This window comes from Hippocampus bargibanti, linkage group LG11 (genome assembly GCF_051943395.1).
Source record: "Hippocampus bargibanti isolate YZ-2025 linkage group LG11, ASM5194339v1, whole genome shotgun sequence".
In the NCBI taxonomy this organism is placed as follows: Eukaryota; Metazoa; Chordata; class Actinopteri; order Syngnathiformes; family Syngnathidae; genus Hippocampus; species Hippocampus bargibanti.
In genome coordinates, this window is record NC_142744.1 from 17,876,602 (window position 1) to 17,902,819 (window position 26,218).

At 40.4% G+C, this 26,218-nt stretch overlaps 1 protein-coding gene across 2 annotated transcripts in view; it reads left to right on the forward strand.

Annotated features, from left to right (window-relative positions):
* Positions 1-26,218, forward strand: part of LOC148891832 (phosphatase and actin regulator 1) — a 52,780-nt gene that overhangs the window by 23,587 nt on the left and 2,975 nt on the right. For both annotated transcript variants that reach the window (XM_089007635.1, XM_089007633.1), the window contains exons 4-11: positions 593-796; positions 3,322-3,670; positions 5,044-5,237; positions 6,839-6,995; positions 11,855-11,910; positions 13,393-13,454; positions 17,133-17,277; positions 25,743-25,815. In XM_089007635.1, coding sequence (XP_088863761.1) covers positions 593-796; positions 3,322-3,670; positions 5,044-5,237; positions 6,839-6,995; positions 11,855-11,910; positions 13,393-13,454; positions 17,133-17,277; positions 25,743-25,815 — 1,240 coding nt within the window. The remainder of the gene's footprint in view (positions 1-592; positions 797-3,321; positions 3,671-5,043; positions 5,238-6,838; positions 6,996-11,854; positions 11,911-13,392; positions 13,455-17,132; positions 17,278-25,742; positions 25,816-26,218) is intronic.

Genomic DNA, 26,218 nt, shown 5'->3' on the forward strand with positions numbered 1-26,218 from the left:
ATACTTGATTGCACACAGGTGGATTCTATTTATCATCATCATCATCAGTCAGTTAGGACAACATTGGATCATTCAGATATCCTCACTGAAATTCTGGAGTGAGTTTGCTGCACTGAAAGTAACAGGGCCGAATAATATTGCACGCCCCAATTTTCAATTTATTATTTGTTAAAGTTTAAATTGTGTCCCACTTGTTGTTGATTCATGAAAAAAAAATCTTTGTTTGAAGCCTGAAATGTGGCGAAAGGTTGCAAGATTCAAGGGGACCGAATACTTTTGCAAGGCACTGTACATACACAATTTAAATACATTTAAAACTATGTCCAGGAAATGAGAATATTGATTCATATATTTACCTGATTATAAGGCGTACTGTCTGCTTTTAAGGAAATTGAATGTTTTTAGGTGCGTCGCATAGTGCGGAAAATAGAGCATATTTCTTAAAAAAAGGTTCTAATTGTACAACAGCTTGTGATGTTATCACAATACAAACATACAGAGAATAAAGTTGGAATATTATGACACCAAATTCTTTGTAAAAGAGGTATGTTTTAATTGTAATATTGACTTCTTCCTCTTTTTGTCTGCTCAGCAACAGGTGATTTTCGATCTTCAGTGGACGGCGAAGTTTGTGCTCAAGAGCCCTCCGTCAAGTCATTGGTGCTCCTAGCCCCCAAGAAGTCTGTTACATACACAGGGGACCTTCAGGATAACCTCGTCAAGCCGCCACTGTACCACAAACAGCCGCCAGCTCTCCCTCCCAAGCCTTTTGCTCGCATCCCAAACCATTGCACAGGTCAGCTCATGCATTTTTTTGTTTGAAACCACTGTTATTCTTTTACAAATGTGATATTTTGCACATATCTTAGTTATTGAAGTGGGGTTTTACACACACACACACACACACACACACACACACACACAGAAGATAACGCGCAATCTAGATCATACTTGGACAGTTACTGACTACTCCTACTTGTATTTACAACAAGAAAAACATCTCAGGCTCAAATTGGAAACAATCGCATGAAAAGCAGCAAATGTGGCAGTATTGTAATCAGTCAGAGTCCATATATGAATTAACTAAACGCTCACATTTTTTGGTGTGTAAGGTGCATTGGACTATAAGGCACACCCCCAATGAATGGTGCTTTTCAAACCGTTTCCGTATATAAGGCGCACCTTCAATGAATGACATTTTTTAAGGTTTCCATACATGAGGCACACCACATTGTAAGGCGTTACATTTTATAAATAATAATAACTATAAATATAATCATAAAAATATTACATTTCATATCCTGGTAAGGCCCGCACACTACTTCTTTCGGGCCAAATGTAGTCAGTGGCTGCTGACAGTAGTTGCGAGACCTGTAGTGACTCCATATTACTTCACCTATAAGGCACACTGGCGTATAAGGTGCAGGGTCATCCTTTGAAGGAAATTAAGGCTTTTGGGTGCGCCTTTTACACTGGAAAATACGGTAGTTGAAATGTTACTTAACTTATTCACAGCCAAACAATGTGCAAAAATGTCTCCACTCCAGTGCCAGGGATTTTGTCATTTTCACTCCAATTCCAGGACCCACAGAATATTGAGTTGAAAGACTACATAAATGCAGCGTAAGAAACCTTAGACTCTCTTCTTTCATCAGAAAAAGAGTTAATTCCTAAGTTATATGGGTCTGTAGTAATGTGAGATGCAAATTGAGGTGGCTGTACAAAAGGCAAATTCTGCGCCCTCGTGGCAGGAAACAACATTGCCTGAGGTTCGGCCGGCGCTTTATCGGCAACCCGCCGCAAGAGAAACCAAAACACAATTGGGAATGGCGCTCCACGTCATATTTTCAATTCCTGAATAAATTCGGGAATGGCAGTGAATGACTTCAGAAGGAAAGTGCAAAATGTCCTTCAAATCAAAAGTATATAATCGTTTTGATTTTGTCAGAGATTGATGTGGGTGTGGGCAGAGATATACAGTAAAGTCTCGTTATATCGATATCGGTTATATTGATAATACTGCTTATTACGATACTAATTTCATTTCCCAGCAAATTTCTAGTCTTTTTATGTATAATTAGTTCCGTTTAGTACGATTCGTGGTTTTTACGATAAACCGGTTACTACGGTGCTCTTTTTCATCTCCCGCTGGCCATTTTGCTATGTTTATATCGATACAAAAGCAGTTTAAGGTGAATCGATATTTGCTTAGGGGTTTCTATACAGTACCACCATTATCGAAATCTGTATCAGTCGCGCTGTTGGTCGTGACCAGCTCCCGTGCCTTGCGCAGTGTAGCAGACGCCATTTTCTACCAGCTTCCGTGTTTTGAACTGCCACACGCGAGCACAATAAAAAAGGCGTAGCAGAGGTTATATACAGTACTGTTGTTCAACACCAATTTAAACCATGGGGAAACGTAAGAATTGTGACCTCGGAACGAAGTACAAGGCAATAGTGGCTTTCGAGGAGACTCCAACAAGGAGCAAATCCTCCATCGCGAAAGAGTTCGACGTGCCGCAGAATACTTCAGCAACGTAAGTAATGTAACCATTGCAGTTTTTGTTTTCCATCCATCTATTTAATTGTGTTGTATTCACATATCTTTATCGCTTGCAACAATCACTGTTTTTCATATGTTTGTACATGCTGGCGTTCGTGGTTTCGTGTGTATAGAACAACGTGAGGATTTTGCATCGGGTGCATTTTTGAAAGGAAATAGTCATTAAAAAAGTGTAAAGGCGTTGTTATTATATGCATACGTTTATTTTTCACTTCACCACTGTACAAAAAGCATGCTAGATACGCAGTCCATGAACCCAATGATATAATTACATGCCATATCAAAGACCCCCCATTTACGTATTGCCCCCCCCCCCCCCCCTTTAATGCAATCGACATTATTTCTGACTCCCGAGAATATTGATATAATGTGACTTTACTGTACATGTGCATTTTCGCGTCGAGTCATATTTTATATGCTACTCTTCTGGGCAAAAAGCTACACAAAGCTTTTCCTCGTGTTTGAGCAGAAAGGGTTGTCCCGAATGCTTAAATGGCCATATATTTTCGCTTTGTTCTACTGGCGTTGTGATCCAGTTTCTAAGTACAATATTGTACTCCTCTCCTTCAATTCCCCCATGGTCAGCCTTGGCCGTCATATTCAATCTGTCAGTCAGCGCAAAGTGGTATTAGGCTGACCTAATTCCATCGCCGTGTGTCTGAGCTCCGCAAGATTTGTTGTTTTTGTGTCTTGTATGCACAAACTGTCAAGCGTGTTAATGAAAGGCCTAATTTCATTTTTTTTCCCTTCCTCTCCAGATTCTTGCCAGCCAATGAAGTTGCCCTGCATGCCCGGGGCAAAGCACTCACCTCCCCTCCCACCCAAGAAAGTCATGATCTGCGTGCCTCCGGGGGGACTGGACTGCACCACGTCCCCATCTCCGTCGCCCAACCCCCTCAGCACTCTGTCCCAAAAGTGCGGCCCCACCCAGGTGATGCCGGGCCACCATGGCGCCCTGCTGCCCTCTCAGTTAGTCGCATTGTCGGCGCTCCACCAGAATCACGGCCATCCTCTGCAATTGCAGTACGGCAGCTTTCACGCGCCCAGCCTGATCCTCATCGAGGAGCTTAATAAAACGCTTGCTCTGTCCATGCAGAGGTTTGAGAGGTAAGCCGCCACCAGACGCCGGGGGGGGGGGGGGGGGGGGTCATTCAAGCCGATAGTGAAAAAGGGAAGGATTATGGATCAGCGTTTGGCATTTTTTCCAATGCTTCTTGCGCAATCCTAATAAGGTTCGACATGTAGGCTAGCTGCCCACACTAGGCTGGATTCACTGTGCTCACACCAAATGCAGTTTCCATTTATATTTTGGATACAAATAGATTGGGCGCGTCTGTGTCCAGTTTTTCAAATCGATTTCACATGGTATAGCTACATATCTACAGTAGTATGACCATTTTTAAACTGATTATGTGAAATGACCCACATGTGCAGCTCCTTCTTATGCATGTTAACAGCTCACCAAAGTTAACAAGTCACAATAAAGAATTGACAAACATCAGAATCAGAAATCCTTTAATAGTCTCAACATGTGGAAATTTGCAATCTACAGCAGCAAAATTGAAAGTGGTGGGGTGGGGAGGTCAAACAAAGTATTTTATGGACAAGAAAATGTCATGAGACTAAAATGTACAACTGCACAAAAGAAGTTTCATAAAACATGAAAGTTACATGCCGTTTGGATGCTCTCAAGGATATTCAATGCTATTGAGGGTTTTATTTCTCGTTATGCTGCTGTGACACATCCCCAACTGTCTTGCATGCTGCATGCAAGATTCAACACATGAAATGTCTGTAATCTGAGGATAAATACACTTTAATGAGCAAGGCATATGCTGTTTTTTAGGTGTTTACTTGTGTATGCCTACGTCTGGTTGCTTGCGCCAATCAAACACACCTGAATGAGGTCGCACCAGTCCAAAATCAAAACTGCAATGGAACACCCTGCAACGTGGCCGGATTTATTTGATTCGTGTTTGTGTGGAGCCAAATGTGTGCAACGTAGGCGTCTCTGGCTGCAAGTCGGCCTGACATAATGCGATCAGCTGCTCCTTTGCAAGAGCTCCTTACTATATTCCTGTTTGTAGAAAAGCAAGATAATATCTGATTGGATCTTACGTAAGCTTCTACTTTGCCAGCTTGTTGACGCCAAAAGCCATTTGGGCGGGGATGTAAGAATGTAAATGCTCATGACATTGGATACAATTAGTCTGTAAGATGGAAATTATTCTGTAATAGCGGGGGTTCATCGTATGAAACTGATGCGAATGAACCGATTAATCAATGGGATGGGATCAAAAATTACGTCAGTAAAACCACTGACTATATGTGGCTGTTGTATTTTGACACAGGCGAAAACAAAGTGTGCAGTAATTCCTTTTAATTTACGAACCTTTATCGAGACCTTTAGGAATGGTTTAAAATTTTGAAGAAGAAAAAAATCAACTCACGAAGTTGTCTCATTTTGTCTTCTGTCCTAGCTCTTTGTTGCACGTCAGCAATCAATGCACTTCTCAGGACAGAAGAGAAGTGCCATCAGTGATCATTGACTATGAAGACGACAAGGAGAACATGCCCTGCGAGTCCGACTATGAGGATTTGCCTAGCATGTACAAAGATGAGGACGATGTAGATGACGATGACGACGAAGACGACGACGACTCCATATTTACAAGTGAGTTGAGAAGTGGCGTTGGTGATTTGAATATCTGGGGGGTTGGGAATGAATGCTCTGACTACTCTCGAATATTTGTTTTATTGGATGAAGAGATTTTTTAAAACTGCTGTACTAGTTGACAAAGAAGCTACGCTAACTGCTGTGCTGCAGATGGTGTTTGTCAACTCAAATTGTTACATTCAATGCATTGAATGGGTTGAGTGACATGTTCTCATGACACTCAACACAACTCAGATCAGTTTATTCTTACCCCTCAGATTATGTTACGGGTCAATTTTACCCGTTTCCATTTTTGTGTTGACTAAAGCACTGGATATCCTTTCCTTTTCCTTTCTTCTAAATAGTACTAAAATATCCCAATGACATAGAAAATATGTTGTCTCTCTTTTCAAGTATGTTTATAACATCTCAGAAACGGTTTTTGCTGATGTCACCTGTTATTTAACTGTTTTGTGTGGATTTTTACATACGGGTAAAAATGACCACCCAAATCGTGTTTTTTTTTTTTTCAACATAATAGGAGGGTGAATCTGTCAGACAAACCCTTGCATTCAGATTAGCAAGTGTTCCATTTTCCATCACAGTCACGGAGTTTGCCGAAATATGGCCCAATTTGGTATTCACCACACGCACCAAAAATGTTGCCATCATAAATGCCGTAATAGTTTGATTGTCGGAATTGACTGTTTCCGAGCAGATTGGCCTTTGCATCAATTAGAAGCATGACACTTTCCTGATGGCATCATTGAATTAAATGTCACGCTTTACTTAACTGAGAAATTCTTTTTCTCATAAAAAAACAGTACAGTCATTGTCCTCGAGGCACCTGGAAAAGAAGGGAACTTTTTTTTCTTTTGTTACCAAATCCCTAACCTAAGGCAGATAAACGCAAGCTTCGAATTAATCCGGCCATCCTCAAAGTCAAACTAAAAAATTCAACTTGGCACACTTGCCCCACTTTATAGTAAGCAACATGCCTGTACTGTGAAATAGTGGTGTGCTGTCTCTCTCTGCTCTTCTGGGCAATAACTGTTCAGGTATGCACTCCCTTTTTTGTCATGATAACAACAATCTAACATCGCAGTGAATTTCACTATTCTGATGTAAAATATAAAAATCAAACAAAGAAAGTGTGCGTGTGTTGGTCTGTCAGGCAAAGAGAATGAGGTGTGAAAGATTGAGACAGATTTTGTTTTTATGAATGTTTGAGCAAGTGAGAAATGTACATTTGCGTTTGCTCACTGCGTTTGTGTGTGTGTGGGGGGAGGGGTCTCCGGGGGGTCCGCAATTTGCGGGAAGGCACTTTTTGTTCTCTGCTGCCTGTGGTTAATTGAGATGTTGGCCACCTTTTGTAATAGTATGGCAATGAAACAGAAAGCAGTTTTACAACAAGATGTTATGTGTCTTTTGGATGTTCTGGAACGCTTCAAGCAATTTCGTAAAATATTGAAAATATTCAGGTGCCCCTCCTGCATGTTGTTTTCACATCCATTATTTAGTGCTGTAGTCGTAAGCTTTTTCTCCAACACTACCTGTACTTTTGGCGGCACCTTCTAGATTTGTAGTCATACCCAAGGCCTCGCAATGTTGAATTATAGGCACGCTGGCACAGAAAGTGCTTCGCAAAGACTCGCTGGCTATCAAGCTGAGCAATCGTCCGTCGAAGAGGGAGTTGGAAGAGAAGAATATTCTACCAATGCAGACGGATGAGGAGCGGCTGGAGTCCAGGCAGCAGATTGGCACCAAACTCACAAGGTAAGCTTGTGTGCGGATGCTATTTGTGTTGGACAAATTATTATAATATTGTACACGTTTCAGGTTAAAAGTACAACTATATTTCTGTCTCAGAATTTTTTGAAATGCATTACTTGTATGTTTACTTTTGAGTTACTGGAGGATTCCAAAATATGGCAACAATACCAAATTTTCATTCATGTTCAAAAATATATATTTTTAATTTAAATTCTTACAATGTATTTTAGGTGTTCAATTACCTGACCTGTTTCGGCGTATACTCCCACCTTCATCAGTGTCACGGATGTTGTGTAAGAAAAGAATCTGTTTTAAATTAGATATCTAGTAGACTGGATGAACTTAATACAACTAAAAAATAGTGTTGTGGACCCACAAGTATAAATTAATTAGTTAATCTCTGTGTGCCCTGCGATTGGCTCGCAACCGGTTCAGAGTTTCCCCCTTCTATGCCCAAAAGACAGCTGGGACAGGCTCCAGCACGTACTGCGACCCTTAACGATAAAGCAGATCGGAAAATAGATGGATGAATGGATTAACCGCCAAAATATGCCAAATTGTTTAACATCTTTGAGCTCTTAAGAGCCTTGCAACGAAGCAGTGCTAGTGTTTTAATAACTGACATTTAAAGGACAACCGACGTCACTTTTTTGTTTAACTGACATCAGAAAAACGTTTTATAGCATCTAAAATACCCAAAACACGCAGTATAATATTTTTATTCAAATGCAAAACACCAATAAAAAAAGACTTAGTGTCCAAAATCTGCAAAAAAAGCTGCGAATTGGGCATTTTCAGAAAGCCCGCCCCCAGTTCGTGACGTCACAGCAAGACGTCTTGCATTGCTGGAGAATCAAAAAAATAGCTTCAGATTCGGAGAATATGCATTCTTGTTACACATCCAGTTATGAATATGATTCAAATAGTTCTGAAGAGGAAAGCATACATGTTTGCAATCGATTAAAGAATTTATACCGTGCCATTATGAGGCAACATTGAGGGGAGATGTCTCAACGAAAAAGAGGCACAAAATGGCGACCTCCTGTGGCCACCTCAGTTTCCACAGGCTGTTAAATTCCTTATATGGAGCTTGGACGTCCTCTTCTGGCGGCTTTTGGGTGCAACACGAGGTCCCCAGAACAAACAAGTACAGCAAAATACATTGACGTGATGGAAGGACCGCTACAATGAGTCTTTTTTTTCGGTCAGGGGCTCGTCGCCAACTCAAAAACAAGACTTCCTGAATATTCAGCGCGAGTCTTAAAACGTAAAATATCGCTATATGTGGTGGAATCTTATTAAAATGCGCTCAGTAGAAGTCATTTGAAGCCATTTTACAAATTCTGGACACAACTTGTCCGGAGACGTCGGTTGTCCTTTAACTCTTTCAATCCAATAGCAATGCTCAAATTCGGTGTGTGCGTACCATTCAGTCATCCTCGCCAAACGACCAATCACCGACTGCTTGGCATAGAATAGAACTTTAACATCTTCCTAGTTTCACTACCTTGCATTAAATGATGCATTTTCTGATTTTTAAAGAATGTTTAAAACACATCTTTGATCCTAATGACGCATATTTAAGAAATATGAATGGGGCACATCACAGAATGATCAGAATATTCTTTGAGAGACATTCAATCATTGGGCCTTTGCAGTCTGCATGAGTGTACACGGTGTCAAAAAGTAGTTTGATGTCAGACAAATAAATCACATCAGGCTTTCGTTTGATATGGATCATGAATGCACATCGCAATGCTGTTTATAGGTCAGCAACAAGTAAGGTTTTAGAAATGACACTCACACTTTCTGGCTGCCAAAGTAACTACAGTAAAGTCTCGTTATATCGATATTCAAGGGAGTCCGAAAAAATATCGATATAACCGGGACTATCGATATATCCGACCCTGTTTGCATGTAATTTTCTCCGTGCGTGCATAGAAATAGTATCGATATAACCGGGACTATCGATATATCCGATATCGATATAACGAGACTTTACTGTACCTTGTCTTAATTTGAGCTGACAAGATTTCAATTTGCTTTCCAAAAGAGCCGCTATAAAGCTAATGGAAATTTGAGTCTTATTTCCCCACCTCCGCCCCCATTCAAACATTTCTTTTTACCCCTTCGTGTTTCAATGTTAACACCCGACAAGGATAAATTCTTGATCTTGCTGAAATGAGGCCCTTAAAATGGTTCTGACCTAAATTTGGCAACACGTCTGTTCCCCCCAACCCCTACTCCTTCGGTTATCTTCTTTTCAGTGCTCGCTCATCACGCTGAATCACCACACGGTATCCGACTCCTCCACATCGCAGTACCACATAAAGCCACCTTGACACCATCCATTTACAAAGGAAGCAGAAGTCAGGAATATTGTTGCAAGCAAAGAAGGGAATGTTATCAGCCATGTTGGCACCAGACAGCTTTCCTCCCTCTGCGATTGGAACGTAGTGCACGTTCCCAGAAGGCCTGCCTGCTTTCTTGTCATGTTTCCAACACATCTCTTCCTCCCTTTCTGCTGCTTTCACAGCGTTGTGTCCTGTAAGGTTATTTCTTTCGTGCCAGGTTAGGCAAAATCATTTGGGATTTGAGTACAGTGTCCTTTCCTTTAAGGGACATGAATCAAGAGAGCAAAAGCAAATTGGGAAGTTTATGTATTATTGTAACTTTGTGGCAAAGACACTTTGAGTGTTGTTGATGTGAACTGTGTTTTTATTGGAAAGGGTGGAAAAAGTCTTGGCCAACTGTGGTTTGATCATTAGTAATGAAGTAAAAAAAGAAAAAAAGCTGCCACCAACAAACTGCACGATTGATTCTGTTTTGGATGTAGCAAAACAATGCTTAACAGGTTGTAAACATTGTGGACCTCAGGAACCATGACTTACAAACAGCTAATGTTTGGTCCAAGTGTCTCTCACATTTTAATACGATGAAGACCGTCACACAACAGCAATGAGAGTGAAATTTAAAATGTAAATATAGAATGATGCACGTACACACTACAAAATACTACTACTACTACTCCTGAATAGGCTACACATAATTTGGAAAGTTTGTCAAATGTAAACTTGTTACACTAGTGAATATCCAGACCTTGGGTTGCCAACTCGGACTCTGATTGGTTAAAGCAACTGTTTCATCGCCATCGATTTTTATGCTCCGAAGAATGCAGAACTGATTAAGGCGTCCAGGTAGATTTCTGATCTGCTAACAAATGATGCCTGACATGTGATTGGTTAAATGCTTAAATACAAAAACACACGTCTGGAAACAGCACAACAGGGGAAAAGTAGTGACCAGTGCTTTGAGTATCGGATTTACGTTCCTGTTAAATGTTATTGTTCGGTACGCCTGTCTGATAATTTTGGGATGCAGCCACTTATTTCGCTCCAACGAGGCGAGACTTCTCTTTGGCTCGTTCGATTTGTGACAAAAGGAAGCTGAAAATGTATGGATAAACTATAATTAATTAGTCCATGATAAAGATATTTTTAGGCCAGCAGAGAAGGCCTTACAGGCCCTAACGGCCCGCCAATGATGAATATCTGTAAATAAATTTTGCCGTCAAAAGTATGTTTTCATATTTGCTGCTTGCATGTTATTGGAGAAAGAAACTGCTCAGTTTAGGACCGGGGTGTCAAAGTCATTTTTTTGCCACGGGCCACATTGTAGTTGTGGTTTCCTCTCGAGGGCCGTTATGAATTTGGGGAAGCCATTAAAATGTTGTATCCCCTCCAAATATTACATATAGAGCGCACAACAAATTAATGAATAACTAGTTTTCAAATCTGAAGTTAAGAATAATGATTGTTGATATGGCTTGCATCGAAAAATATGAAATTTTGGTTAGGATCAAGCATCATGGAATTTCACGTTTGATTTGCTTTTGCGGACCGAAAAATGGTGTGGCGTGCCGGATTTGGCCCCAGGGCCTTGACTTTGACACCTGTGGTTTAAGGTGTTGCGAAAGTCAACATATTCGCGTAGAAGTCACAGTTGTAACAAAGCGTTTAAAAAGATCTATTTACTGTTTCTAATAATTGCATACATTTGTAAAGACGATTCATTTCCGCTTTAAAAGAAAACATTTGTTAAATGAGCAACAAAATTGGACATGTGAAGTGTCCCAAATTGCAACAGCTTTTATTGTGCAATTGACGCCTTTTGTGCAGATTGGATCACCGAAGATTCATGCGGTGTAAGGATGGGGGAAAAGTTGCATTGGCAATTGAATTCTTTGTGTGTAGGAGTCTATCAATATGGCACATATTGCCCCCTTTTTGGCCACTCTTATTTTTTATTAATTAATTACTTTTTGAAATGGTGCTGCAAGTCTGTCAGATTTGCATATTCACACTTCAGGTGTTCAATTGGATTCTGTTCAAGTTTGCTTCCGATGAAGCCATCCTTTTGTTGCTTGGAGTCACCCTTCCTCTTTTTTCTTTTCTGGGGACGTTGGACTATTTTGAGATCATTTTTTTTTTCTTTTTTTTTTTTCTTTAAAGATACGGCCATGCTTAGATTAAACCTTCATACTGAACGGGCACTTCCGGATAGCTGTTATTATTAATGAGGTGACAACACTGTGCTTGCCGACAGCTCTAAAGCAGGGCCCTGACACAGTTTCTATAATAAGAATACCAACAATTGTTTCAGTTATCTTCGTCACTACAGCTGCTTATCAATTTAAATAACCTTCTTGTTTTACTGTGTCTGTATGTATTTGGATGAAATACACTTCCAATGTCCAAACTATTTGAAGTCATGATCCAATGTCTAACATTGCTACAACATCTGCTACATCCAATACATGAAACATGTCAAATAATGTGGATAATTGTTGTATTTCTCTCTAGGCGCTTGAGTCAGAGGCCAACGGTGGAGGAGCTGGAGCAGAGGAATATCCTCAAACGTGAGAATTTTTACTTTTCACACTTCAACACACATTGAATGACCCAGATGTATATGCATATTGTCCTTCCCTTCCGAAATTCACCATATTGTTGGCATGTTCACCACCATTTCTGAACAATGTGTTGATGGTTGGGCTGAACTGAGACAGGTGGAATGATGACATAACATTTGGTATGTCAACTAATGTAGATAAAGCACAAAGACACAAATGATTTTTTTAACGTTTATTTTAAGTAGTCAAATGAGAATTGATCAAGTGTGAACAATTGATGAATGAATTGATGAACGAATCCCTCAATTTATTTCATCGCGGCCTGATGTTTCATGTTGCAAAAGGCGAACAGTGTTCCCCGAGAAAGTAGACTGTGGCAAGATTGGTTTCTTAGCATTGGCCCACACCGAAGTTATATTTGAAAGGCGCAGCGTTTTTGCCCCCGGTACTCTGACGTTGACATCAGAGTGTGATTTACCAACATTTCTGTTACACCCGGAGGCTTTGCAGATGAGTCAACACGGTAAATGTTTATATTGCGCTTTAGCAACAGCTGAAGCTGTAACAAAGCTCTCTACATGGACAACTACCATATACAGCAAATAAAACAGTCACAGAGATGGGAGTAAAACTAAGATAAATTCAAGACACATTTTGGTTGAATACCTCAATTGGAGTAATTTCTGACTTTTTTTTTCCATCAACAGATAGTCAACAAAAATATATAGAGATAGATTTGTGACATTTTAGGGAAACCATGTTGCATTTTAGAGCACTTGGCAGTCATTTTACCACTAATTAAGAAATTAAGCAAACATTGTTCAATTGTAATGTTATATATTTTTTTACAATGCCACGAGGTATGCACATGCAAAAAAGAAAAACTTCATAGCAATATTCCAACTAAGGCCGAATAGGAAAAAAACTTCATTGCTGACCATAATAAAAGTATAATGGCAGAGCAAAAGCAACTTTCAGGGCTGTGCATTGTGAACTTTAGCAAATTATCAACCGCTATACAAAAAAAAAACGTGGCATTCTTTTGAAAAGACGATAAAGAATGGATACTAAAAAGGCATATTTAATATATAATGCGCTCAAGCAGATTTTGCACATGTATTCAGGTACTCAATCTCAAAAGAACAGAAAAATGCCAACACACGAACATCACAAGATGGCAAGCTTGGCCGCTTAATTACATGCGCATTTTAATGAGATGGGACTTCTATTTTAATCCAGTTGGCTAGTCAATGCAATCACAAGCACGCACCAAAGGGAAACGTTGGAAGAGCAAAGCAATCGCGTTCCCCTGACATGCATTGCTAATACTATTAAACAGCCAATGAATGATAAATGCTATTTGAGGTTACACAAGCATATTCGCTTTAGTTGAACATTGCTCTCTAATTGGCCACATGAGGCAGAGTGCATGTTTGCTTTCCCGGTTGATAATTGCATAACTGCATTAACGCTCGTCCTTCTGCGCAGCTCGCAACGAGCAAGAAGAAATCGAGGAGAAGTGTGAGATCAAGCGGCGGCTGACTCGAAAGGTGAGTCGATGCAACACGACAAATGGTAGGCGGGCCATTGTTATGTGTTCCCTCCTGGCTGACGCTTGTCCTAGTTGCCCTTGGCCCCGGCAGTATGTCTGCTGCCAAAACCCTTGGACCCCGTGGAGAGGTGTTGAGCGTGTTCCTGTCGTTTTCAATTAAGCAACTCTTCCTGCAACCCTGCAGGCTTCCTGGGGAAAAGGGAAAAAAATCGCAATGATCCGACATCTGCTGCATTGTACAGTATGTGTCTTGTTCGTGCAGTGAGACTGATAAAACCAAACTCCCCGCAAGTGGCATTATTTGGTTTTAAATGCAGAATAGATTTAGAAAATGTGCCTTCAATGTTAAAAGCAAGTCTTAAAGCAGTGCATGGTGGGGCTGTTCTTGAATGGAAACAAATGCTGGGCCAAATTAGTGTCAACAGTGTGGGATATTTTTTTTTTTTTTTTTGCATTCCCGGAATTTTTTTTCCAACTTATTTTTGGTCATTTATATAATTAACTCACTGGTAAAACAATTTATTGTAAATAATGAAGTAAACATTAGTAAAATAAAGACTTTCCCAATACTACCGTATTTTCCGATGAATAAGGTGTACCCAAAAGCCTTTATTTTCTTCAAATGACTGAGCGTATTTTAATAAGATTCCACCGCATATAGCTATATTTTACGTTTTAAGACTCGCGCTGAATATTCAGGAAGTTGAGTTGGTGACGAGTCCGTACTTGACATCACGAAAGGAACGCCGCTGACTGAAAAAAAGACGCATTGTAGCGGTCCATCCATCACGTCAATGTATTTTTCTGCACTTGTTTGGTCTGGGGACCTCATGTTGCACCCAAAAGCCGCCAGAAGAGGGCGTCCAAGCTCCACATAAGGAATTTATCAGCCTGTGGAAACAGAGGTGGCCACAGGAGGTCGCCATTTTGTGCCTCTTTTTCGTTGAGACATCTCCCCTCAATGTTGCCTCATAATGGCACGGAATAAATTCTTTAATCGATTGCAAACATGTATGCTTTCCTCTTCAGAACTATTTGAATCATATTCATAACTGGATGTGTAACAAGAAAGCATATTCTCCGAATCTGAAGCCATTGTTTTGATTCTGCAGCAATGCAAGACGTCTTGGCGTGACGTCACGAACTGGGGGCGGGCTTTCTGAAAATGCCCAATTCGCAGCTCAATTGTTTTGCAGATTTTGGACACTTTAAGTCATTTTTATTGGTGTTTTGCATTTGAATAAAAATATCATACTGCTTGTTTTGGGTATTTTAGATGCTATGAAACGTTTTTCTCATGTCAGTTAAGAAACAAAAAAGTGACATCGGTACCATAAATTAATCAAGGGAGCATTTGTGGTAGGTACTTCCTTAATTCAAAAAAAATCCCTTATACTTTGCAACATGTTGTTGTTTTTTTTTTTTTTTTTGCTATTAGTCGTCTTATTGTGTTTCAAGTTGTGCAAAATGGGACAGGCAAGTTTATGGCCGGGCAGGCAACTTTTCAGAGTTGTCTGCCCGGGTGTCCGCTAACTTTTTGTCATGAGTTTCAGACACTGCTTATACGCAGGTGATACAAACAACGAATCATTGTCGATGTTACTTTCTTTAAAAGTCGTGTAAGATAAGAACAGTAGTGATATTATTAAATGACAAAATCATTGTTAAAACATGATTCAAATTTGTCATGCCCCCCATCCCGCACCACCCTAGCTGTTCTATTAGATGGCATATTTCAAGTAGTGAATTTTCCAGTTCACAAGGCGCACCCAAAAGCCTTAATTTTCTTCAAAGGATGACCCTGTGTTCTATACGCAGGTGTGCCTGATATGTGAAGTAATATTTAGCCACAACAGGTCTTGCAATTACTGTCAGCACCCACCGACTCCTATTCCCCCTGTCAAAGTAGTGTGTAACCCCAGCCTCTACTGTAGCACCTTATGATGTGGTGTGCTTTATATTAAGAAAACCATTACCAGCATTATATTTGGAAAGCTTTTTTCACTAATTGAGGGTGAGGCTCCAGTGCTCTTTATACACCGGAAAATGCGGTTCGTAAAACTTGCTTGCTTACTCAAAATAATGGTAGCAAAAAAGCACAAATAGTTGTTGCACCACCCAAAGAATTCATATACAGTGATACCTCGGTTTACGAACCCCTTGGCTTACGAACTTTTCGGTTTACGAACGTTAAATTTATGAACATACCTTGTTATACAAACTATTTTTCGGGATACACACGGAGCTGCGACAATGAGTGATGTGTCGTTCGCGAACGAGCCCGTTCTAAAAGAAAGTGGCATCCGGCTTGTTGTGGTCCTCTATTCCCCGCCTCCAGTCGTCGGTTAAAACCACGTGATTGATCAAGAACGCAGCAGTGAGGGGAGGTGGTTTCAACATTAAAGTGACAGGCAGACGACAGAAAAGTGACAAAATGGATAGAAAACAGTGAAACTTTGACTGGTTTCAGACTGCAAGGTTAAAATTCCCATCAATCAGGCTGCACAAATAACCTGCACTTGCCATCAGTTCAATTTGAAATGAAAAGAGAAGCAAGGGAACCCGCTATTAATGATGTTTCTAGTGTGTCTGCTTGCATGTGTTGCTGTTGCAATATCACAACTTCCAAGATGTACAACCCAGAGCTCCTTGAGACACTTTATGCAAAAAGCTATCCATTCCATCAAGCCATCAACGACCATCACAAACGTAAATAAAATGACTTTATTATACTGTACTGTTTATTTCTTGAATTATAATACCATAACATATTTATTATACATAAAATAATGTCACTTTAGTTCGCTGACGAAGCCTCTTGGATAGGAGGCGAAACGTCCGAAACCTTCACTTTTGTACAGATGACGGCTGAAGAAACCTTCTCATCGATGGACCACTCCTGTACGACTGAGAGCTTACACAGACGTACATAAAATAAGGTACATTTTGTGTAGTTTTAAGGCTTAGAAAATTAGAAAGTAGAAACTTGTTTTATGGGGACCTGGGAACGGATTATTCTCATCTTAATGGTTTCCTATGGGAAATTATTTTTTGTGATACAAACGTTTCGCCTTACGCACTCTGTCTGAGAACCAATTAAGTTCGTAAGCTAAGGTGTCACTGTACTAATTGCCTATAGATGCCATGTGATGGCACCAAAGCACTACTTTGGTATTAGACAGGGCTGGATGGGTTCAGGAAGAATTGTAAATAGACAAGTTCACATTGACATTAAAATAAAAGGTTTGACCTTATTGAAGATCCTTCTTCAACGAGGCATGTCTTAAAACACCTTGCCTGGCATAGACACCTGCTTTTAGAAATTAAATGCCTTCTTAAATACATGCCCGGCATCAAAATGATTGCCGTTACTCTCTGCAGGTAAATAATTGCATGCCTCCACAAACACCTGACATCAAATATACTCTGATGGGGTGTGATTATGGTTGTAAATACCTCTTCATAAAACCATCTGTCTTCAAATACACTCTCATTTGAATTCCTCTCCTTACTTCAAATAGACACCTGGTAATGTGCAAACTCCAAATTGTCCCGCCGTAAGACATTTGATGACACAAAATTGTTGACATTCAGGTTTTACACCACCAAAATAAACATCATTCAAACTGACAGCGTGACTGTCGACACACTTTTGATACAGCTGTTGTTGTTCTAGCTGAGCCAGAGGCCCACCGTGGAGGAGCTGAGACAGGCCAAAATCCTCATCCGATTTAGTGACTATGTGGAGGTCTCAGATGCACAAGACTACGACCGACGGGCAGATAAACCGTGGACACGACTCACCGCAGCTGACAAGGCCAGTAGTGCTTCTTGTTTCATTAGATATATTCTGCCTGTATTCCCAGTTAACAAATCATGGGTACAAATGTTTCAAAATTAATTACGTTTTGCAAATTGAGGGGCGAAATTATAATTAGGAGCATTTTTTTTCAGGACCCAAAGTCCAGGTTTTATTCAACATTAAATGTGATTTGTATATTGGATTGGATTGGAATTACCTTTATTAGTCTTGCACTGGAGAAATTTACATTTCCCAGCAGCAAAGTTATAAAAGGAAGATGAAAGAAAAGGAAGAAGTAGAAAAACAAAATACAGGAGCTGCTGGAAAGGCAGCCACTCTCTTGGCGCCATCTCGAAGTCAAAAGAACAAAAAAAAAAAAAAATAACAAATATGACAACACAAAGACACAGTCATTCATTCTTAAGCACTTTCTGTACTTTACTCTGGTCTTACACTTTGTTACGTGAAGCAGTTCTAGATCAAAGAGGAGAGGATCAAAGTCTTTTTCACCAGTGGATCAGTGGAATGTGCACGTCTACTAAAAGCTAAATGTTGAAAGCAAACATGAAGCTGTAGCATTCATTGAAGAAAAGAGATTGTCTCACATCTCCTGTCCCACGTAAATCCGCTTCAATTCCAAGCCACGACAGTTCCACATACATAAATATGTATATAATGAATTACCTGACTTTTTTATGCAATCAGCTGTTTTTGTTTTCTTAAATTATGGCAGCACAAAATATTTCCTTGTCCAAAAACATTTTTCACTGAGCAGTGAATGAAGGCTTGCAAGTGCATGCACATGTAGCGAATGTTCAAGGTCATAAATACGTTCACCAGCAATTTTGAGTCGGACAAAAATATTTCAACACTTTCAAAATTTGTTGCCGACAAGAAAAAAACTATTTAGTTCTTAAATGTCTGGCAAATGTCTTTACAGCATTGAGTGAACCTTGACAAAAGAAAAAAAAAAAAAACTTTGGTATTGCCCACACACTTCGAAACCTTTGCCACTCAGTGAGGCAGGGGCTTTGGCAAACCTGAATTGAAACCTGAAAAATAAATACATTTAAAATTAGACTATCCACTGTAACAGAAGTCTGGGGTCATTAATTGTGCAGACCCTGAAAGTCAAAAGCAAAACTCAGATCTGTTTTGTGAAAACAAACAAAATAAATCACTGCAGAATGAGGATATTTTGCTTTTCACAATATGATTTTCTCAATTTTAAAGAAGTTTGGGCCAGATTTCTGTGATAAGTGTACTCAATCACCCACACATTTATTCGAGTATTGAATAGCCACATGTCAATCTTATGTGACTTTAGCACGACTTCTCCATCTTTACATGTAATGCCTTTGTGAGAATGATACTAGTCCAAAATGTTGCCTATTCAGCACATGACTTCTGACTTAGGAATGACTCCATCCTGTTTTTCAGCTGCACTAGTCGCCAGGCAAAGCTCAGTGCTGCCTACTGCCTCGCTAAGTAACTGCGACTCACAACTTCCAACTACACCTGCGTGCAGTTGACGAGAGTGTATGTATGAGAACATTTTGGCGGTTTAATTATCAGGAAAACGTACAAATATGCCATACTTAATTAGCTATTCAACGTCAGAGCTCCTACCTTGTTTACATCCGTAACATTGAATGCATTGGCGGGCCGCACACTTCATCGCTAGGCCTTCAGTAGTATTGCGTCTGAATCAATCCAGACTGAAAAAAGTGATGTGATTTACTACGAGTCCACTACAGGGTACCATTAGCCAGGAAATGACTGACTGACCATTCTTAATGATGTCCATTTTTTTTCTCAAAGTCCGTCTTTAACAGTAAATCTCCAACCAAATCAATTTCTTCTTCTCCTTCAGCCATTGTGGGTTGGCAAAACTGCTATTAAATCAAGACAATATATTTGCTTATGCCGATACATTGTGCTAGCCCTGTCAGAGCAATTTTCGCAAACCATGATTGCCTCATGACTAGCTAATCATAGTTTGCGAAAGCTCTGACTTTGACCAGCACCTTCAAAAAGGCGTTGGTACCCCTTTTTAGGTTGCCAACTCGAAATCTGATCGTGAGAGCAACAGTTTGATCGACAAATGTGGTGCGTCAGGGCCCGCAGAACTAATTGTGAAGGCGTCCAGGTAGATATCTGACCCTGGTAACAAATGATGGCTGAAATGTGATTGGGTAAATGCTTAAATATGAAAACACACGTCTGCAAGCAGCACAACAGGAGAAAAGTAATGAAAGGAAGCTGAAAGACAATTTGGAATTATTTAATAAGAATTCATGGTCAAAACATAATTAATCAATCAGTCCGTGTTTCAGATATCTTTAGGCTAGTAAAGAAGGCTTTGCAGGCCTTGACGGTCCGCCACTGATTGAATATTATGAACAGTTTGTTATTTGGTTACGGGGTGCACAAAAGGGTTAAAAATAAATAAATAAATACGAATATTTTGGCATTTCTCGAGCACCTTGACAAAGAGCAAATCTGGCTCATAGGTGAAGAAAGGTAGCAGGCCAAAACTGACATCTTCGGTTTAATTGCAGTTGCTGCTTGCTTTTCATAAAGGAAAAGGTGCACCGATACTGTCACGGTTCGCAAGGTGGTGATGGTGGTTGAGGATCCCAAAAAAGCAGGCAGGAGGGAGCAGCATGATGTGTTTGACAAATTGTGTTAAAATAAAATCGGCAGGAACAAAATCTAAAACATTAAAGTCACCTGAACAGAAAAGTCTAAAAGAAAAACAAGACAAAGTCTGCCAAGATGAAAGGAACCTGACAGGGTGCAGTAAACACATTACACAGTACAATGACCCGACACTGAATGGTCGTGCCGGGAGTCCTTTTAACTGCCACTGATGAAGACGACCAACATCTGTGCAACTGAGGGTGGGGCCGACAGCGCCAGTGACGTGCAGTCAGGTGAGGCTGTGCCTCACCTGTCATCATGGAAATAAGTTCTTTTCCATTTAACTTCACCATTTTTGGATTTTTTTTTTTCAAAATCGCTGATTTTTCACATTTACCGTTCAAATACTAAGTGGAGACGAGCGGTGAGGCAAGCCTCACCATGGATTGCGCAATAACTATGCTAACTGTGCTGGCTTGCTCTGCAGTGAGACCGCATTGCTGCCCCTCTGCATATCGCGATTAAAGTGTTCAAACACTTTTAGTATATGAACTAAATTTGTACACTTTAGCTGGTTTATATAATGTACAGTCACTGTACATTATAAACACTGTACTACAGTGTTTATTTAATTTTATTTTTATCAAAACTGTGTGCATAGGTGAGGCACACAGTTCTCGTGTCGCATGACAGGGGGCGCTTGTGATTCCAGAGATTCTTTTTGCGACTCCTCGGCTGCAGAATAATAGAATTAGTGAGAGCAAGCTTCAGTAAACAGTTAGCAAGTTAAGGGCAACCATCCAGTCATTTTTTCGTGTTGCTTGGCCTTATTTTCAGGATTGAGGATTATGTATCTAAATTGAAAGAAATAGAGGTACTTAAAACTGAAGAAAGATAAGGAAGGTACAAAGCTACAAAGAAGGTATAGTTGCCTTTCTTCAGAAGCAGCAGCGCATGGAATTCATTTACAAGTAAAGGTAACACGATAATAATGTTCTTTTTTTAATTCTTTTTTTCTATGCTACAGTTTATCTAAAGAATGCTGACATGACATTTTAAACAAAACATGTTAACTGTTGCCAATCAAATTGTGAATAAGTTACTCTGTAGAGTTCATGTTTGTAAATCTGACTGTGATGACGTCAGTGCCTCACCAGCCATGAACCTCACCGCACGTCACTGGACAGCGCCACCCGTTGATCACCAACCAGATCGTGACAGATACAAAGTGACGTTTCATTCTCAAGTTATGCCAATCATTTGGAGACAACTACGTTGTGTCAATGACAACTTTATTCATTTTCAGAGACAGATCACTAAATAGTTTTTTGGAGGTTTATTCCAAACGTGACACTCATGGGATGTAGAAGCCCCCAAGCGCAATCTGTGTTCTTCGGCTTTCGCTTTTGTTCTCCCTTTCCCCTCCTTTTTTTCCTAATCTTGTGAACATGCAAGATCACACCTGAGGACCATTCGTGGAAATCACGGGGGCACTGGCTGTTTTGATTACGCAATAGCTCCCCTTACGTAAGGGACTAATCGGACGAGTGGCGCCGCGGGGATGGCGAGCTGCCGACGTGTCTACTTTCCGCTTCCAACATCAAGGGCGTATTTTAATATTTTGTCTTCCACTTTAAAGGACAACCGACGTCTCCGGACAAGTTGTGTCCATAATTTGTAAAATGGCTTCAAATGACTTCTACTGAGAGTATTTTAATAAGATTCCACCGCATATAGCTATATTTCACGTTTTAAGACTCACGCTGAACATTCAGGAAGTCTTGTTTTTGAGTTGGTGACGAGTCCGTACGTGACGTCAGAAAAGGACTGCCTCCTCACCGTAAAAAAGACGCATTGTAGCGTCTTTCCATCACGTCAATGTATTTTGCTGTACTGTTTTTTTTTTTTAAACCATGTCTTACACCCAAAAGCCGCCAGCAGAGGGAGGCAAACTCCATGGAAAGATAGTATCAACCTGTGGAAACGTGCTGATTCATTCTCACCGGAGCTGGTCGCCATTTTTCTGCCTCTTCTTGGGTGAGACATTCCTCCCCCCGCCCGTTTGCCTCAAAATGGCCCGAATAAATTCTTTAATCGATTGCAAACATGTATGCTTTGCTCATCAGGACTATTTGAATCATATTCATAACTGGATGAGTAACAAGAAAGCATATCCTCCGAATCTGAAGCCATTGTTTAGATTCACAAGCAATGCGAGACGTCTTGGCGTGACGTCACGAAAGGGGGGCGGGACTTTCTGAAAATGCCCAATTCACAGCTCAATTCTTTGCAGATTTTGGACACTTTAAGTCATTTTTATTGGTGTTTTGCATTTGACTAAAAATATCATACTGCGTGTTTTGGGTATTTTAGGTGCTATAAAACGTTTTTCTGGTCTCAGTTAAAAAACAAAAAAGTGACGTCAGTTGTCCTTTAAAGAACTCTCTGCTTCATAAGAAGAGATAATAATGTTATTCTTTTGGTCTGAAATTTGATGAGTGTTTCTAAAGTGACCCAAATTACACAAAAATGAAAATCTGCAACAAAGTTACTGCACGCTGTGTCTTCTCTTACATGGTCCCATTTGTCCCGTGTCCAATAAAATGGAATTTACAATTACTGTACCAGTGTGTTAAAGGACAACCGACGTCACTTTTTGTTTTTTTAACTGACATCAGAAAAACGTTTTATAGCATCTAAAATACCCAAAACACGCAGTATATATTTTTAGTCAAATGCAAAACACCAATAAAAATGACAGCTGCGAATTGGGCATTTTCAGAAAGTCCCGCCCCCAGTTCATGTCGTCACGCCAAGACGTCTTGCATTGCTGGAGAATCAAAAAAATAGCTTCAGATTCGGAGAATATGCTTTCTTGTTACACATCCAGTTAGGAATATGATTCAAATAGTCCTGAAGAGGAAAGCATACATATTTGCAATCGATTAAAGAATTTATTTGTGCCATTTTGAGGCAACATTGGGGGGAAATCTCTCACCCAATAAAAGAGGCACAAAATGGCGACCTCCTGTGGCCACCTCTGTTTCCACAGGCTGATAAATTCCTTATATGGCGCTTGGACGCCCTCTTCTGGCGGCTTTTGGGTGCAACACGAGGTCCCCAGAACAAACAAGTACAGCAAAATACATTGACGTGATGGAAGGACCGCTACAATGCGTCTTTTTCCGGTCCGATCCTTTAGTGACGTCACGTACGGACTCGTCACCAACTCAAAAACGACTTCCTGAATATTCAGCGCGAGTCTTAAAACGTAAAATATAGCTATATGCGGTGGAATCTTTGTAAAATACGCTCAGTAGAAGTCATTTGAAGCCATTTTGCAAATTATGGACACAACTTGTCCGGAGACGTTGGTTGGCCTTTAAAGCAAGTGCTGGCAATCTTTTTTGGGGGGAGGGGTGACTATATACTACATACCATATTTTCACGACCATAAGGCGCATATAAACGTCTCAGATTTTTATCAAAATGTGCGGTGCGCCCTGTAGTGCGGACGTGTTAGAGACCACCATGAGGAGGACGTGTAGAGAAAACGAGGGGGGTGTGCGGGCGTGGTTTGTGTATAAACGAACAGGTATGTGCTTTATGTAGAACATTGCTGTTTTAACAACCCTGAAAATGGCAAAGAGACATGGTTATGAAGATCCGTTTATTTTAACTGAAGGCTATCAACTACGCCGAGGAACAGGGGAATGGAGCCGCCGTGACATAATAGGCGGACATAAGGCAAGGTGGCCGGAGTTGGAGGAAAGCTTCAAGCAATCGATCGGCGAGCTAAGAGCGAGCGGAAGGAGCGTTTCAACAGTCACAATCCCCCTCAGAGCAGTAACGCTAGCGGAGGAAATGAAAATTGAACATTTCCAAGGAGGTCCGTCTTGGTGCTGGCGTTTTATGAAACTGTGCGATTTTTCCATGCGGACCAGGACTACTGTAGCGACGGCCGGCGAATTATTCTGAAAAGCTGGCGAAAAGGCTGCCATGCTAACGGAGAGAAACTCCCGGCGATTGTGATTTTTTTTAAAGAAAGACTTTGCCTAAAGAGACATTTCCAGCAGGCGTCATTCTTAAGGCAAACGAAAAGGGCTGGATGTTACGCCAAAGTTTGCCAATGGATTGTGGATGCTTGGGCTAACGTGTCTGCTAGCACGGTGTTTTGAGCTTTCGGAAAAGTCGGTACCGGTAATGTGCTCCTTTTTACCATGCCGACGCATACTGAGTGATGATTACAAAATGTTATTCCTTTGTAATTAATAAATAAAGCACTACCAAACTCAGTTTTGCTCCCGATCTGTTTTTTTAAATACGCATACTTGTATGCCTGTGTGTTGTTGTGAGGCGGACGTACGTATAGCAGTAGAGGATATGTACCGGTATATAAAACTTGCGTCCTTTCATCCGGTGCGCCCAATGTGTGTGTTAAATACAGAAATGGCACGCATAAATGAGACTGCGCCTTTGCACACGGTGCGCCGTTTGGTCGTGAAAATACGGTACTTGGTACAGTAATACCTTGGCTTACAAACTTAATTGGTTCCCAGAAAGTGTGTGTAAGGCGAAAAGTGTTTATTCCAAACATTAATTTTCCATAGGAAACAATTAAAATGAGAATAATCCCAGGTTCCCATAAAATATAATTTTCAACTGAATAAGCCTTAAAACTACACACAGTACCTTATTTTATGTATAATAAATGTGCTATGGAATAGTAATTAAAGAAATCAACTGGAATGTATATTGTTGTTTTATTTACCTTTCTGATGGTCGTTGATGGCTTGATGGAATGGATAGCTCTGGGTTGTACATCATAGAAGTTGTAATATTGCAACAGAATGAGGCAGACGACACGAGAAACCTCATTACTAGCTGGTTCCCTTGCTTGTAGGTTCTCTTCAAATTATACAGATGGCGTCTGCGGGTTATTTGTGGAGCCTGATTGATGGGATATTTTAACCTTGCAGTCTACACTCTGCCTTTGAACTATCAATAAAGTTGAAAAGAGTCCAAAATTCACTGTTTTCTATCCATGTTCTCACCTTTTCACTTTTTTTTTTTCAATTTTGTTTTTTTGTTTCAAGCTCTGTCGTCTTCCTTGTATGTGTGTGTGTGCGTGTGCACGTTTCTGTAACCCCTCCCCCCTGCTCACTGCTGCTTGTGTCTTGCTGCATGTGTCTCCTCCCTCCGCTACTACGGCGGCTTTAACCGAAGACTAGGGGCGGGGAATAGAGGGGGAAAAAGCTGACTGCCATTTTCAGTTCCTTGTTAGGAGCTCAAAAACCAGCTCGTTTGCGAATGACACATCACTCATTGTGGCGCTCCGTGTGTTTACCGCAAAAATAGTTTGTATGCCAACATTATACTCTCGCGAATTTAACGTTTGTAAGGCGAAAAGTTCGTTAGCTAAAGCGTTCGTAAGCCAAGCTATCATTGTATGTAGTCTAAAGTTCAAAGTGTTGGCCTTTGAACTTTAGACTACATACAGTGATAGTCTAGTCTTTGAACTCTCATGGGGGAATCATGTTGAAAAGAGTGCAAGAATGAGCTTGTCTGTTCATATGTATAATATCAATGGGTTTGGGACATTTTTTTTTCTGAATATTCAACTACGGTTGGCTTTACAAAAGTGCCAAATTTCACCTCTGATTTTGACATTGAAAATGTTCAATTGTGATTCTATATCTGTAACCCAAAATGTGAAAATCCAAAAGAACTGTCTGGTGTGCTTTTTATCATCCAGTTTCTCTTTCAATGTGCTTGCAAGAAAACATGAAAAGCTTTGCCATGGATATTCATTCTCCGTCCTTGTTTTTCTTATGCAGGCAGCCATTCGAAAAGAGCTCAACGACTTCAAAAGCACTGAGATGGAAGTCCATGAATCGAGTCGTCATTTAACCAGGTAAAGTGACGCCTCTTTGTACTCAAGTAACTTAAAGGACAACCGACGCCTCCGGACAAGTTGTGTCAGTAATTTGTAAAATCACTTCAAATGACTTCTACTGAGCATATTTTACAAAGATTCCACCGCATATAGCTATATTTTACATTTTAAGACTTGCGCTGAATACTCAGGAAGTCTTGTTTTTGAGTTGGTGACGATGCTCGAAGTGACGTCACGGTAGGTATTGTCACTGACCGAGAAAGCGACACACAATGCATTTTACAGTACAGTACTTTACTTTGTTTGGTCTGAAAACATCATGTTGGTCCGTGTTGATGGCGAAATAAGAAGGAAAACACATAACGCGATGATGAATCGTTGTGTGTTGCACCAAGACTACTATGTGATACGAGCTGACACA